Source organism: Panthera tigris, chromosome F2, assembly GCF_018350195.1.
Source record: "Panthera tigris isolate Pti1 chromosome F2, P.tigris_Pti1_mat1.1, whole genome shotgun sequence".
Taxonomy (NCBI): Eukaryota; Metazoa; Chordata; class Mammalia; order Carnivora; family Felidae; genus Panthera; species Panthera tigris.
Window position 1 is genome coordinate 47,023,046 of NC_056676.1, and position 16,972 is coordinate 47,040,017.

Sequence of the window (16,972 nt, forward strand, 5' to 3'; positions counted from 1 at the left end):
TCTAGTTTGTAACCTTCCAAAAGGTAGCTAAAGATGTTGCCTGTGCATTTTTTGAAACAGTGTGACTCTTTAAGACCTAGTATGATTGAATACTCAAGAAAGAATTTGTATTATCAGCAATCAAGTGTGTATATGCATGTACATTTTATACTTTACAAGTAGAGACCACATATTCTTTTCATGTGCCTGTAGAACTTACAGAAACAAGGTTCTTTGCTCATTTGTTTTAAATTCACCAGCTTGAGGGCTGCCTGGGTGGCTCAGTCGGTTAAGCGTCCAACTTCATCTCAGGTCACGATCTCGCGGTTTGTGAGTTCGAGCCCCGCGTCGGGCTCTGTGCTGAGCTTGGAGCCTGGAGCCTGCTTCAGATTATGTGTCTTCCTCTCTCTCTGCCCTTCCCCTGCTTGTGCTCTCTCTTTGTCTCTCAAAAATGAATAAATGTCAAAAAAAAAATTATTAAATTCACCAGCTTGAAAATTGTGGTAGTTGTATCAGAATCAACGTCAGAATCAATAGGAAAGTTCCCTCACCCTTAAAGTTTTCTTGAGCCCCTGTATTTGAAGCCTTCTCCTCTCTCTTGCTCTGGGCAAGCACTAACCTGCGTTCTGTCACTATAGTTTCAATTTTTCTTTCACTTGAGATTCTTCTATTTTGTTGCTTTTGTTAATCGTTTATTTACTTGCTAAATAGTATTCCATGGTAAGCATATTATCACAATTTGTTTGCGATATATCTGTTCACCAGTTAATGGACATATTTTGTTGCTTCTGGTTTTGGCTATTGTGAGTAAGTAATGCTGCTGTGAACATTCACATGTATGCTTTTTTTTTTATGTTTATTTATTTTTGAGACAGAGAGAGACAGAGTATGAGCAGGGGAGGGGCAGAGAGAGAGGGAGACACAGAATCCGAAGCAGGCTCCAGGCTCTGAGCCATCAGCCCAGAGTCCGACGCGGGGCTCGAACTCACAGACCGTGAGATCATGACCTGAGCCGAAGTCGGACGCTCAACCGACTGAGCCAGCCAGGCGCCCCTACGTGTATGCCTTAATGTGGACGTATGCTTTCATTTCCTGGGTAAATACCCAGGACCAGAATTGCTAGGTCATGGGGTAAATATATGTGCAACTTTATAAGATACAGCTGTACAGGATGGCCATGCCATTTTCATTCTCACCAGTAGTACATGAGGGTTTCCATTTTCCTCATCCTTGCCCAAATTTGGTATTGTCAGTCTTTTTAACATGAGCTATTTTAGTGGATATGTGATGATGTCTCATTGTGGTTTGAATTTGCTTTTCTCTGATGTCTAGTGGTGTTGAACATCATTCGTGTGCTTCTTTGCCCATTCTTACAACTTCTTTTGTGAAAAGTCTGTTCAAATGTTTTGCCCAATTTTTTTTTATTTAAAAAATTTTTAATGTTTATTTTTGAGAGACAGAGAGAGAAAGACAGAGTGTGAGCAGGGGAGGGGTAGAGAGAGAGGGAGACACAGAATCTGAAGCAGGCTCCAGGCTCTGAGCTGTCAGCACAGAGCCCCATGTAGGGCTCGAACTCCCGCACTGTGAGATCATGACCTGAGCTGAAGCCAGCTGCCCAACCGACCAAAACACCCAGGCTCCCCTCACCCAATTTTTAAATGGGGTTACCTGTCTTCTTCTTTTTATTTTTTATTTTTATTTATTTAATTTACATCCAAGTTAGTTAGCTTATAGTGACCTGTCTTCTTTTAATTAAATTGTTAAGAGTTCCTTAAATAATGTGAAATCAGTTATATGTTTTACAGTCGGTAGGTAGCCTTTTTTGTTGTTGTTGTTTTAACCGTGTCTTTCAACGAGCAACAATATATAATCTTGATCAATTTTTTCTCTTCTAGTTTATGCTTTTTATGTACTTTTTAAGAAGTCTTGGTATGACCCAATGTCACAAAGATTTTCTTTTGCTTTTTTCCCCTAGGTTTTTAATAGTTTCACCTTTACATATAGGTTTATCATTCATTTTTGAGGTGACTTTTGTAATGGAGTAAGGGAAGGGTTGAGGTCCATTTTTGTTTTTTCTCCATATCACTCTCCAGTTGTTCCAGCACCATTTGTTAAAAAGACATCTTGTCTCCATTTAGTTGCCTTGGGATCTCTGTAGAATGAGTGTAATTGTGGGTTAGTTCTCCAATTTTTGACCCAGGATATTGAATGCATTTTTTTTTTTTTCCTATTGGTTCAGGTCAGCTTTTCCAACATTTAGGAGCCATGCCCCTGTGTTTGAGATGATGGTCATTGGCTTCCCATTTTTCAGTCTGCCCAGGACAATAAAAGACTGTGGCAGAAGGTGAAACAGACGGTTTCTAATTTCCTAAAGAGGAGTCAATGTCGTGGCAGTGTGCCAGATCCTTGCAGCCTGCTGCCCGTTTAGTTGCCGCTGGGACAAAATGCCACCACCTGAGGCTGAGATTGCACCCTAAATCATAATATTTGAAAATAATAAACATTTGATGGGCCTACTTACTATGTGCTCTGCTCATTTAATCCTCACCCAAAGCCTATGAGGGGTGTACTATTTTTGTCATCTTTGTTTTCCAAGTGAGTAAACTGAGGCACAGGGAGCCGGCCTATGCCCATGGTCATACTGCAGTAAGTGGTAGAGATGGGACTCATCACGGGCTGCCAGGCGTCAGGACCTGTGTGGGGCCTTCCAACCCTCAGTGGTTCCATTCCTAAAGACAGGGAGTGACTCACCCCAACGTTTTTTCAAAATTCCATGTCCTCTGTCAGTGTCATTAGCGGTATCTTATCTTTCAGAAGAGCCAAAGGGACTGGCTCTCTGCAGTGTCGATAGGGAGTTAGGTGGGCAAGTTGCTCTGGTGACCCTCTGTCACCACTGAGTCCCTGCTGTACTGTGTGAAATCGGGGAAGAGCAGAGTGAGACATGATAAATCCCTTGCCCTTAAGAGGCTACCATATTTCTTGAGTTCTGGTAGCTTTATAGTCAAACTTTCAATGTCTTTCTAATAAAAAATAATGCCTTAAAGTTAGCTTCCATAGTTTCCTGGGCCATATTGCTTAAAATAGTTAACAGACATTTTTTTTTTTTTAACTGAACAGGGATCTTGTAAGCTTTTTGGCATTATTGAATATTTATGATTTGCCCACAGGCAGTTGGGATGTTTTAGCGAGGAAAGCAAAAGCAGCTTACTTCACATGGGAATGTCGGTCACATGCTTTTTCATTAAAAATTTGCCACTGAGGTTTTTCTCAGCGGGTGTGGAAATCTCCCATTAGTCACATAAGAGTCCACGGAGGTGGCCCAATGTCAACAGAACCATGATGCTGTTTGGGGGTGTATGTTATCAGTTGTGTTTGTGTTGTAGATAAGGAGGCTTGTGAAAGGAAACTATTGTATTTCGGGTTTTATTTGGAAGGGAATGAGAAAGTAACTTACATGAAACTCAATGTGAAGAATATTCTCATGACATTTGGCGTAGCTGCCCTCCTAGTCTTGGAAATCAGTGTTTACATTGTATATTGTATTTAAATCTGATGTAAATTAAATGGAGTCAGATCTGTTGTTATCTTTAGTCATGGCATTGCTAACTGGTTCTAAGATTAGGTGAGTAATTTCACCAGGTAAATTTCACTAAGAAAAATTTGTCTAAAATCTGGTACTTCTTTCAGGAAAACTATTAAAATGTTTGGGACTCTTGTTGAATTAGCAAATTTTATTTTATTTTTTTATTTTATTTTATTTTATTTTATTTTATTTTATTTTATTTTATTTTATTTTATTTTATTTTATTTTATTTTATTTTATTTATTTTTTAAAAATGTTATATAACCTAATTGAGAAATTCATAACATATAAGAGAGGGGTTTACTTTTTTTTTTTTTTTAAATTTTCTAGCGTTTACTATTGAGAGACAGAGCATGAGCACAGTAGGGGCAGAGAGAGGGGCAGACACAGAATCCAAAGTAGGCTCCAGGCTCTGAGCTGTCGGCACAGGGCCTGACGCGGCACTCGAACTCACAAACCGCAAGATCATGACCTGAGCTGAAGTTGGACGCTTAACCGACTGAGCCACCCAGGTGCCCCGCAAATTTTATTTTTTAAAAATGTTTATTTGTTTTGAGAGACAGCACACATGTGAGTCGGGGAGGGGCAGAGACAGAGAGGGAAAGAGAGAATCCCAAGCAGGCTCCATGCTGTCAGCACAGGGCCCCGATGTGGGGCTCCAGCCCACTAATTATGATCGTGACCTAAGCCAAAATCAAGAGTCAGATGCTTAATTGCCTGAGCCAGGTGCCCTACAAATTTCATTTCTTATTAGAGACTGATTCTTCTGTATGTGTGTGTGTGTATGTGTGTGTAGGCGGATATCAGAGAAGTGAGCCGTTTGGCTCAACTGAGGCTGGGAGCTTTTTAAGACAGTGGTAACATTAAAAAGTTCTTCAATGGATTGATTTTAGCTATTTTATTGTGCAGTCCCTTTGTAAGAACATTTGGTAAATATTTACTTCTACTGGTGCTGCTTTGAGTTCTGTCCTGTAGAAGCTTACTATTGGTCTATAAGACATGGAAAGAAGAGTTTTTACAGAAAAATTATATGTACAGTCATAATAAGAATCAAAATGGAAAGAAGAATTTGCTTATTCTGTACTACAATTTTGTGCCAGTTAAAATGAGTCTATCTACCTGTATGAATAAAGGAGCACCACAGTCTTAGTGATTTAATACACTAAAAGTTTATTTCTTATTAGTAAGAATCCTGATACATGTCTGCAGACCTCTTTCTAATTAATGACTCAGGAATCCAGATTCCCTCCATCTTATGACATTCCTGTCTTCATATGTGGCCTCTGGGCCCCCCTGCTTGGGAAGTGAGATCATGAAGATTGCAGACTGACTTGTAAATACTATGACCTGATAGTGACATGCATCACTCCCGTTCATCTTTCATTGGCTAGAACCAGTCACATGGTCTTAACTAACTAACTGCAAGAGGGCTGAGAAGTTTAGTTCTGCCATGTGCTTAGGAATGAGAAGAACTATATACATGGGCAAGCACCAGATATTTCTACCATGTATTTCATAATTCAGTCCTTGGTATGTTACTTGTCAAATTAACATAGTTTGCAGAGAAATCCTGAAATGAAAGCAAAGAATGATTATTTGTCATACCCAATAGATCTACGATGGTTAGTTAGTGATTTTATATTCATCTGTGGACTGATAACTGGAAGTTATCCTGAATCTAAGCCCTGTCCAGTAGGATTAATTGTTTTTCAGTTTTTTCTTAATGTTTATTTATTTTTGAGAGAGAGAGAGAAAGAGCATGAGCAGGAGAGGGGGCAGAGGGAGAGGAAGACACAGAATCTGAGGTAAGCTCCAGTCTCTGAGCTGTCAGCACAGAGCCCAATGTGGGGCTTGAACTCATGAACCACGAGAACGTGGCCTGAGCCGAAGTTGGACGCTTAACTGACTGAGCCACCCAGGTGCCCCAGCATGATTAATATTTTAACTAGGAGCTCATTTCCTCCCACACATTTAAAGAACAATACTTTAGTAAGAAAGAAAGAGAGAAAGATACGTATATCTTGTATACACACACACACACACACACACACACGCACACACACACACACACCATGGAGTAATAATCCATCACAAAAAAAGATGGGATCTTGCCATTTGCAACAACCTGGATGGACCTAGGGGGTGTAATGCTAAGTGAAATAAGTCAGTCTGAGAACGACAAACACCATATGATTTCACTCATTTTGGAATCTAAAAAACAAAACAAATGAATAAACAAACGAAAAGCAGAATTAGATCTATAAATACAGAGAACAAACTGTTGGTTGCCAGAGGGAAGGAGAGTGGGGGAGATGGGCAAAATGGGTGAAGGGGAGTGGGAGATACAGGCTTCCAGTTATGGAATGAATAAGCCATGGGGATAAAAGGCACAGCGTAAGGAATATAGTCAATGATACTGCAAAAGCCTGTGGTGACAGATAGCAGCTACACTTGTGGCGACCGTAGCATAATATAGAGAGAAGTTCACTCACTATGTTGGACACCTGAAACTACTTTAGCATTGTGTGTCAACTACACTCAAATAAAAAAAAAATGTTTTTTAAGGATAAAAGTCTTAAAAGTGTTGAATCAAGTACTAAATTGGGACATAGTTTCACTTGTGACTAATGCACTTGGTTTTACTATGTTTATTTTAGACATATTGATATAATGCATACGGTACCATCAGATTCCTATCCTTTTATTCCATCCATTTGTTTCTGCATCAAGCAACATTTTGGAAAACGCTTAGCATACACATTTTATACTTGAGGAAGATTTCGGTTTCTCTGCGTGTAGTCAAATTTGCTGTGATTGGATGACCCGTTATTCAGATTGATAGCAGTCGTCTTCCCACCTCCCAAACACAATGGCCATGGAAGCCCTTGTCTGTTACACCTGGTACTTTGCAGCACCATTTGATACTTTGATCACTCTTTCCTCTTAAAAATGCTCTTGGCTTCATGCCCGCAGCTTCAGTTGTCACGTATCTGTAAAGGCTTTCGCATGTTTTCCTCCAGTCCAGCTCTCTCTTCTTTGCTCTAGACCTTCATATCTAACTGCGTACGACTCTCCATCTGTCCTGAATCTGACCTGTAGTCTTTCCTTGTGTTTTCCACCTCAGTGGGTAGCACCACCATCCTGGTTTCTCAAGAAACTAGGATATTTCTTGATATTTTGCCCCCCCCCCCAATCCATTATCAATTCTATCAATATTTCTAAACATTTCTCAAATCCATTTTTCTCCATTCTGCTTCCACCATGCTGGCCCAATCTGTCAGTTTCTCTGGCCTATAATACTGCCTGCTTTTGTACACTGTACCAGGGATAGTGTTTTCAAAATGCTTATCTGATTATGTCACTCCCCGCTTAAATCCCATCGCTTTTAAGATTGAGATATAAATCTTTAACGAGTATACAAGGCATTGCATATTCTGCTTCTCTTCTGCCTTTCCCACCTCGTCTTCTACCTCTTTCCCCCTTGTGCTCTCTGCTGTGGGCTCCATTCGGTTCTGTGAACCTGAAGTACTTCCTCTTCCCCCAGGACCTTTGTGCATGCTGCTCCATGTTCTAGAAGTGTGCCGTGTAATGCCATAGCCACTAGCCACATGTGGCAATGAAAATTAAATAAAATCAAGAATTTAGTTTCTCAGTCCCACTAACTACCATTTTAAGTGTTCAATGTGACTTGTGGCTACTGTATTGGACAAAGAAGATATAGAAGACTTCCATCTTTAAACTAAATTCTCTTGGACAACACTGTTCTAGAACATTCTTTGCCACCTCCCACACCCTTCCTCCTGTGTGGTTTCCTCAGGAAATCCTTCCCTGCCCTCTTCCTTCAGTTTCTAGTAGAGTCAGTTTTCTTTGTATCTAAGTCTACCAGCAACTACCGTGAACACATCTGCAATCAAAGTTACATTTATTTAGCCTGCTTCAGCAGGGGACCCTTAGGAACAACTCTGTAACATAGACTTGGGAGTTGGTCTTCATAGTGTTTGGGATTATACCGGGTAAGTGTAAAGAGGGATTACGGAAGTGACAGCCAGCTCTGGACTGGATATGAGAAGTCGCTGAGGCAATCTGGAAATTGGGTAACCATAGTTCAGGAGATGAGATAAGCCAAGCAGGACTGAGGATGCGTTTGCTAAGAAAGCAGCAGTTCCTTAGAAGGAAGACGTGTGATTCACTTTCGTAGCTGTGTTCCTGTCTTCTGGGCTTCTGTTGGAAACGTTGTTGGTCTTGTCCGTGTGCCACCGGAAGTAGTACACAAAGGCCGATTGTCAGTGGGACTGATTTTTACTCTCTCAGTCACGCTGTGCTCTCCTAGAACTCTGCTGCTCTTCTCCAGAGTGCTGGCACCAGTTTGTGATTTTTTGAATGCATGGTATTTTTAATGAATATGTTTCCTCTGGTAGACCGGAAGTTTCATGAGAGCACACACCTCTTCTCTTTTTGCTCACTTTGGTACCCATAGCATCTAGCACACTGCCTGACACGAAGCAGATGCTCAGTCTTTATTGAAAGAGTGGATAAGTGAATAAATGAATGATAAGACCTAAGAAATTGGTGGCTGGTCAAAGACACGGAGGCAGAAAGTATCTGATTTTCTGACAGTTGACGAATCATTTGTCTTTTTCCAGTAGACTCGTAAGCAGACGTCTCCTTCCTCCCACCTAAAAAAATTGTAGAATTCTAATATCCAAAATTTAAATGTAACATTCTAATATTGCCTGATATCTTGAGTCCTTTCAGGGTCGTCTTTAAAATATACGTTACTGTACCTTCGTTACTCTCCTTTTTCTCAGTCCAAATGATTAAGAAATGTATAGATGCACACATCAAATCACAGTAAAGTACGGTGTTGTTGGCTGTCTGCTTGCCTTTGGGCATTCTACGAATTATGTGAAAAGATTTCCAAACAGTTGTGGAAACTTGGTAACTGTAACCAGAATGACCCAAACATTTTGGGTATGACTCTCCATACTGAATCAGGTAGGGCTGTAATGACCCATCAATGTGATCGCATCTCATGAGGGATTATGATGTTTTCCAGGTGGACCACACGTTTAATTTTTTAATTATAAAGACAATATAAAATAATGAAGGATGAAGTTGTAAGCTTAGACATTTTGGCAACATGTTTACTGTCTTTATTTTTTCATAGTTCTTGTTCACATGTGCCTTATTAGGGTAAGATTCTGTGTTTTAGTCAGCATGCAGTCCCTTTGAGTCTGAACAGTCGTAGTGTATCACACCTTCTCACATCACCTGAGGGGTTAGAACCACAGAATTTATAAGTTTAATGTGTTTTAGTAGGCTAGTCTGTCCTCAGGTTTCAGAATTCTGTGGCATGAACAATAAATTCACTGAGGCCTGTGTTTACTAATGCTGGTCCACCAGAATTAGTTGTATTCGTATCGTTATGGGTTACTGCATATTCTTTCAAAGGAGACCTTGGAAATGCATTTCCTCTATCCCTTTTTTAAGTGCCCTTTTCATCATGCTACCCTCCTACTCCAAAATTTTCTAATTCTTAACTATACTAAGTATAAATACCTTTTCGTAGATCAGCCCTGGCCAATAGAACTTCCTACAGTGATGGAAATTTTCCTGTATTCGCTCCAATATGGTAGCTACTAGCCACATATGGCAATTTAGTACTTAAAATATGGCTGGTTGCCCGAGAAACTAAACGTTTAACCTAGATTTTTAGGTCCTCCCTTCATAATCAAATCAGGCCCGTGTCCTTGTCCCCATGTACACACCACATTTGTGCCATCATTTTGTCTTGACTCATGTTGGTCTTCTTTCACCTGGATTACTTTTTCTCAATTCCTTCAGTTGATCCAGCTTCTCTTTAGCTTCCATGGGTTAGAACAGTCTCCACAATTTCTACGAAATCGTCCTGTCATCTTGCTGACCTTCCTTTCCTGGCAACGCCCATTATTTGCTTTTCCAGCCAGGACACCTGAATGGATGGATGGGTGGATGGATGGATGGATGGATGGATGAATGAATGAATGAATGAATGATTCAAAATAGACTTTCACATTTAGTCGTTTGGTCTATTTTACTTTGATTTGTTGTGGTTGTTGTTCATGTGAATTTGCCCATCTCTTCAACCAACTTTCAGTGGAGCCCCAGAAGATTCCCATTGAATGCTTTGTTGATTGATTGATTGATTGCAAAAGAAACGCAAATCTGTATCTTTGATTCTTTGTCACAATTATTGAACCAGTCAACAAGCTCCTAGGATGCACATAAATACACTTTGATGGCAAAACCCATTTTCTTGGATCCAGGGAATTTATAAGACAACATAAAAAGAAGTATCCTGTATATTTTACTTATAAATTGTGAATTCTAGAGATGGTGGTTAAGGATCGTGAAGAAAGTTTGGAAAATAACTGTGAGTAACCCTTTCCTGTGAAGGAAACTGGTGAACTGTGGTCAAAGAATGGAAGCTTATGGCTGAGAAAAGAGAGGCAGGAAAGTTGTTATTTTGAAAGAGACACTAGAAAAAAGTCACATTGGGAGGAGCAGGCGTGTGTGGTCAACCAAGTGCTTTTTCATCCTGTTATATTCACTTCAGGATCAAGTGGGGGTGTTTGCACATCTACTTTTGAAAAGGTTTTAAAATGTAACCAAGTGCTTCCAGCTGGCACTAAGTAACAACTGGATATCCTTGGATCCAAGCTTCTTCACGCATAATACTAGGCTTTAGAGTTTCCCTCCAAAATGTACTCTTAAAATATTGTGATAAAGATGATCTTAGAGAAGGGCACTGAATATGGTCAAGTGATTACTATAGAATAGAATTTAATACACATATATTGAGTTCACCATGTACCGAGTACTGTACTTAGTACTTTATATCTATTAACGCATTTATCCGTCTAATCACTGTAAATAAGCATTTTGCAGATGCAGGAAACATGGCACTTGCCTCAATTTTATACAGGTAGCCGGTTAAAATGTTAGAATTTGGGACGCCTGGGTGGCTCAGTCAGTTAAGCTTCCAGCTTTGGCTCAGGTCATGATCTTGCGGTTTGTGAGGTCGAGCCCCTTATCGGGCTCTGTGCTGACGGCTCGGAGGCTGGAGCTTGCTTCGGAATCTGTGTCTGCCTCTCTGTCTCTCTCCCTGCCCCTTCCCTGTTCATGCTCTCTCTCTCTCTGTCTCTGTCCTTCCCTTTTAAAATAAGTAAGTAAAAAAAGAATTTATGATTTTTGGAATATGCATTGGCAGTGATAGAAAATGGAAGAGATGTTTTTATATGTTTGAAGAAACAGGTTCCAGTACCTGCAGACACTTTTGCAACACCTGTGGACATGTGAATATGGACATGTGAATAATATGCAAAGCACAAATACCCTTTCTGTCCAGCATAATTCTCAGTGTGCAGGTGATATGTGAGTTCTGTGCGCAAATGGCAACTATTTTCATTGTAGTTGAAAACACAGTACTAAAAAATGTGTTACTTTCCTTTCTGAAGTGAGGATTTAACGGTTTGGATACATTTGTCACTTTTTATTTCTTTTGCATGATGACTTACCTATTTGTTTTAATTTTGATGACTTGTAAATTTTGCAGAAATTCCGGAGTGCTTCCGTTGGCGCTGAGGAGTACATGTACGACCAGGCATCAAGGTAGGCTCCTGGGAGATGCCCCTAGAAACTGATGAACTGCTAACACTTGAAATGTATCCCTACGTTATACTTTTGAACCTTTAAAAGAAAATTATTTTCTCTATTACAATGACTTCTAAATTGCTATTTCCAGTCTTGACCTACATTCTGAGGCCCATACCCTTTCTCTGTTCTTTTGGTTACATATCCCCTCTTGGGTGATCCTCTAAAGCTCAGACGCATGGGCTCCAACACAGCATGTGAATAAATGGAACTCTTTGTCTCTTTCTTTGTCTTTTTTTTTTCTTTCCTTCCTTCCTTCTCTACTTCTTTCATTGGTCTGCTTTTATTTCCTATCCTGGCTAAGGATGGAACCATCCTCCAGCTACCCACTCTAGAGGGGTAAAGATCTGCCTGACCTTTCTTACTACACTTTCATCATACTTGCCAAGTGCCGAATATTCTATTCTACCTGTCCTGTCCCTTGCAACTTACTCTTATTCGAGTTCTGAACTATAAAAATATAAGTGAGCTTTCTGCCAGCACTTTCTTCTTTCTTCTGTTCCACTTTGCACGTATTTAGCTACCAGGTACCATATACTCTGGTGCCTTCTGTGTACAAGCCATGCGAGAGGGATGGGGATAAGATACACCCTCTCCCTACAAGAGGCCCGTAGACTTGGAGGGGACAAGTGTAGTGATGGACAATTGTAATACAAATTGTCAGTGGTGAGTCCTGCCACGGAGATACATAAACAGAAAGCTGAGAGGACCTACAGGCCTGTGTGTGTGATGCGGGTCGGGAGGAGTGGGGGGTGGGCCAAAGCTTGCAGGAAGGGGCATTTGAGCCACATCTTGAAGGACTGTTAGCAGGAGTTTTCCAGGGAAAGAAGGAGTATTAGGAACATTCTAGGTAGAGGTGCCAGATGTTCAAAGACCTCGGTCGTGATCATGTCTGTAGATAGGAGAAAAGGGCAAGAAATGAATCTCTCTCCCATTTATAAAACGTACCAGTGATTTCTGACAGAATTAAACACAAGTTACTCATGAAGGTAGTCAGAGCCCTCTATCTGCTGGTCCCTTTACTTTAAACCTTGTCCTCTACTGTATTGCTTGCCCCTTTTGCTTTTATGTGTGTGGCTCTCTTCTGTTCTCTCTGTTTCCGCCTAATGTCCTCCTCATCCTTCAGGATCTTGCTTCAACCTCAGACTCCCCATTTGGTCTCCCCAGATCGTCAAAGTCAGAATTTGGGTGTGTGGTGTTCATGAGGGGAAGGGGCATGGTGGGGAAGATAACCAGAGTTCCAAATAACCTTCTAAAATGTGGAAATACATACATAATTTGCATGCTATAAGCCCAAATCACCATGTAGTCAGCTGTCTGGTTGGTGAAAAGAACATTGACCTATCAGTCACTTGACCTGTCTTCTCTTTCTGCTGCTGTCGTTGTCCACTGGAATGAGCAAGTTTCTCAGCCTGTCTTCAGCTGTGAAATGAGGAAGGTGTTTTTTTTTTTTTTTCTTATGTTATGAATAGACAGGCTTAGGGGGCATGAACTCCCCAAAATTAGATTCAAAACTATTTCTGTTCATATGTGCTTTTTTTCTGGAGAGAGGGTTCACAGCTTTCTTCATTTTTTTTTTTTTTTTTTTTTTTAAAACAAAGTCTGTGCCCTAGACAAGTTGCAAATTGCTGGTCTAGGTGATTCTTAATATCCTGTCCAAGCCTCAAATTTTATGATTCAGTGGCTGTACTGAAATTGCTTTTTCTAAGCAAAATGACAGTGAAATTGGTTCTGTCTTGAATGATTTATTTCCTACCTAATTCTAAGACACATATTCCGGAATTTGCTTAGTTTATCAGTTTAAGCGTAAGGTTTTTATCATGAAATGAGGAATATTGTTTTGCCCTTCACATTTCTTTCCCCTTACAAAACTTACAAAAAATTAAACATTGCCGAAATGTTTAACATAGAAAGTAGGGGTCCCCCATAATCTTGTAAGTAGGTCATTTTAAGAGGTGAACTTTGACACGTTTTTACATCCAGCTTTTCAAAGACTACTGAATTAAAGAGCTAAGAAAATAATAGGCCCAGTGAAGAGCTTTTGATGATTAAAAAAATACACAAAACATTGGTTATTGGATTATCACTATAGGCCATCCAGCAGTGTAGGAGAAAGAAATATTTCTGAATGGACATCTTAAACAAAAGAGATTGTGGTTCATACCTGTTGTTTACTTTAAATAATGGATAAATTCTCCAAATTTGGGAAAATCAGTGTTTTTATTTTATTTTGCTTTTATATATTAGGGAAATGAGTTAGAGCAGCGATCTGCAAGCTTTTTCTGCAATGGGTTAGATAGTAAATATTTTAGATTTGGCACACCGTATGTCACAAGTACTAAACCCTGCTGTTATGAAAGTAGCCATAGACAAGACATAAATGAATGAATGTAGTCGTGTTCCAATAAAACTTTATTTACAATAATAGGCAGTGAGCTAGATTTGGCCAGGGGACCATTGTTTGCAAACTCCTGATTTACAGCAGTTACCCTTTCATGAGTTCTTTTGCAGTCTTGAAAACAAACAAACAAAAAACCAAAAATAAAAAACCCAGTTTCTGCTATGGAACTAGATTCTCAATAGTGAATGTTTGAGTTTCATTTAGGTTTTCACATTTCAAAATGTTTTCAAGTGGGACATAGCTATTTTGCAACATCTTGGTTGTACAAAAAGAGGTCTAGGTACAGGTATGAATTAAACAAAACCTTTCACACATTTGGCTTGTTGTTGGGATAAAAGTGGCAAATGCTATCAGTTCTTAAGCTTCAGGCATTACTGATTGCCATCCAAGACCTAACAGATTCCTCTGGCACAACCTTATGTAATTGGACAGGCTCTTTATGGACTTTTCTCTCCTTCTAAACCATCTGGTTTATGGGCCACTATTAGAAATGCTCTATACATTGTATTAGCAATGACCTTTTGTCTGGTCTCATCTCTTTGCCATATGTTGTGTTTTGTCTCTGAAATGGAGTAAATATTGGTTAATATTCCTACAAAATGCTGTCAATGTGAAATTGATTAGGAAGGCAGAAATGTCCAAGTGAGTGAATCTGACCACTGTTTGTTTTCTGTTCACAGTGGCACATTTCAATACACCCTGGAAGCTACCAAGTCTCTGCGTCAGAAGCAGGGGGAGGGCCCCATGACCTACCTCAACAAAGGACAGTTCTATGCCATAACGCTCAGCGAGACTGGAGACAACAAATGCTTCCGACACCCAATCAGCAAAGTTAGGGTATGATCCTTATTTCTCAAATAAAGCACAGAGGGATCAGATGAAGGAAATTGCTACCTTCCTTCATCTTGCGGGAGGGTGTGGAAAAAATTCCAAAATAAATAATTCCAGAACAAATGTCAGAGAGTTGGAGCAGGACAGAACTTACTGGCTTACCGTTTATCATTTTAATCAGTAACCAATAAACCCCAGGGAGGGACATGGTTGAGACATGCTTTCTGGCTGTATCCAAGGGATTTTCCCAGTTTCCTTCATTACCTTTATGCTACCTAGTGGTTGTTCTTGTGTTCAATCAATTGATCTTAATTTTTCAAGCAGGTAGTTGTAAGTCGGAGCTTATTTGTGGGCAAGGAAAGAGCTGCGGCTGTCTTCTGTGAGGGAGGCTGCAACTTATTCTGTGTCCCTGGACCCTTTGCGACTTGCTTACAAAGCCCTTCTGCAGCCCAGTGCTTCCTCAGGAGTAAAGTGAGGCATGACATGATCCCTACCAGGAGTGACTCGGTGGAGTTTTCACATTCATGAGTATTAGTTCCGTTTGTTGGAAATGGAACTGTGCCGGAAGCCTACCAGCTTCTGGCATTCTCGCCGCGGCCAAGAAGGGAGGAAACTGGTAATTCTTTTCTCCTGAAAAGGAAAATCATAGCAGAGCTCTCTGAAAAGAGGTTGAAGGACTTTCCTGCCCGATTGTAAAATGATTTGTTTTACATGCTGTGTGCATAGTGCCACCCCACCTTATTTTATCCATAGCTACTGCCTCCTAAGCTCTTTAGTACATTGAGAAGAAAGCCACGCTGTCCCTAGAGAGAGCATAGTGACTTTGTCCCCATCCCAGATGCCCGTGCAAAGGTAACAAATGAGGGAGAAGAGAGAGAAGAGTATTTGGGCACCTGCTGGCCAGCTTGTCTGTTACTAGTTTTAGGTAAAATCATTGCAGTGGTGATCTCTGAGTCAGCTGGGTTTTGTGGCTTTGTTTCAGTGAGAAAGATAAGGAAGGTTGCTGGTCATTTCTCAGGCCTGCAGTTCTTCTTCCCTGTAAGCCTGTCCCAGTCCCAGATCAGAGCTGCGGGAGGCAGGGCAGCTGGGAGTGAGAGAAAGATGTGGAGCGAATGTCCTACCCAAGGGTGAGCCCGTTGTAGGCGGAAAGGTGCCTGGTGTGTTCCCTACCCTGTGGTCAAGGCTGTGGCAGAGGGGGGCCATCCTCCTCCTCCTCATAATCATCGTAATGGTGGAGAGATATAATAATATTAATGACGACAACAATGACAGAGAGATGCCATGATACTAACAAGCGCCACAACGTAACAACTACTATTTATTGGGTGGATCTTCTATGTGCCGGGCACTGTGTTAAGTACCATATATCTAGCAATCCATTTATTTGAAACTAACAACAACCCTATGATATAGGCACTATTTTTGTAATCTTACAGATGAGGAAACGGAGCCTTTTAGAGACTAGTAACTGGCCAAGGTTACACAGCTAAAATGTGAGGGAACCAGGATATATCCCAGGCAGTCAGATTCCTGAACTCATTCTCTTAACCACTAAGGTACACTGTGTTGAGTCACATGGAGGGCTAAAAGCCATAAGCGTTTTAGCCTGGGACCCACCTCTGGATATATATGCTAGGCTTCATACCCTATTACCCCCACGTGTGGATAAATTTACTCTGGATAAATTTACTTTTTAAAACACAATCTTGTAAATTACCAGCGCACGTGTAACTCTTTTAGATTGTATAACTCTATAACCAGTATGTATATGCACCCTCTTAACAGCACCATTATCTTCACCCTGAAAAGATGGTGGATGGTTCACATTCTAAGGCCATGACTATTGAGGTTTTTTTTTTGTTTTTTTTTAAACGTTTATTTATTTTTGAGACAGAGAGAGACAGAGCATGAACAGGGGAGGGTCAGAGAGAGGGAGACACAGAATCGGAAACAGGCTCCAGGCTCTGAGCTGTCAGCACAGAGCCCGACGCGGGGCTCGAACTCACATACCGCGAGATCATGACCTGAGCCGAAGTCGGACGCCTAACCGACTGAGCCACCCAGGCGCCCCTTGAGTTTTGAGTATAGACACTCTTCCAAGAATTCTACTTCATTGAAACTGTGGAAATAATTTAATATTTAATTTATTTCCATCTGTTCATTTTGGCTAGAAAGAGCCCTGCTCTCTCACGGACTTCAGTCTAACACCCTTGGAGAGTTAGAATGGTGCCTTTCAGAGGGATCTTTCTTTCTCCTCAGCTCTGGGAGAGCAAGCAACATGGAGGAAAAGAGGGATGCACTTGGAACCCACCAGCATTAATTTTGGAGAACAGTGTCATTCTGAATAGAAGCATGTATGCTTGGTAATAGCATTTTCAAACTGCCTTTCTCTGTATTACTGAAGAAATAAGTTTCCAGACCAAGAATATGCCATTATTTAGGCTAACGTAGTCATTTGCTACAAAAAAAATTACCTGCTATCTTTA

General features: G+C 40.6%; 1 protein-coding gene across 4 annotated transcripts in view; it reads left to right on the forward strand.

The window, feature by feature from the left end:
- GRHL2 (grainyhead like transcription factor 2) overlaps positions 1-16,972 on the forward strand; it is a 167,257-nt gene that overhangs the window by 63,241 nt on the left and 87,044 nt on the right. For all 4 annotated transcript variants that reach the window (XM_007073312.3, XM_042972700.1, XM_015535561.2 and 1 more), the window contains 2 exons: positions 11,157-11,212; positions 14,336-14,492. In XM_007073312.3, coding sequence (XP_007073374.2) covers positions 11,157-11,212; positions 14,336-14,492 — 213 coding nt within the window. The remainder of the gene's footprint in view (positions 1-11,156; positions 11,213-14,335; positions 14,493-16,972) is intronic.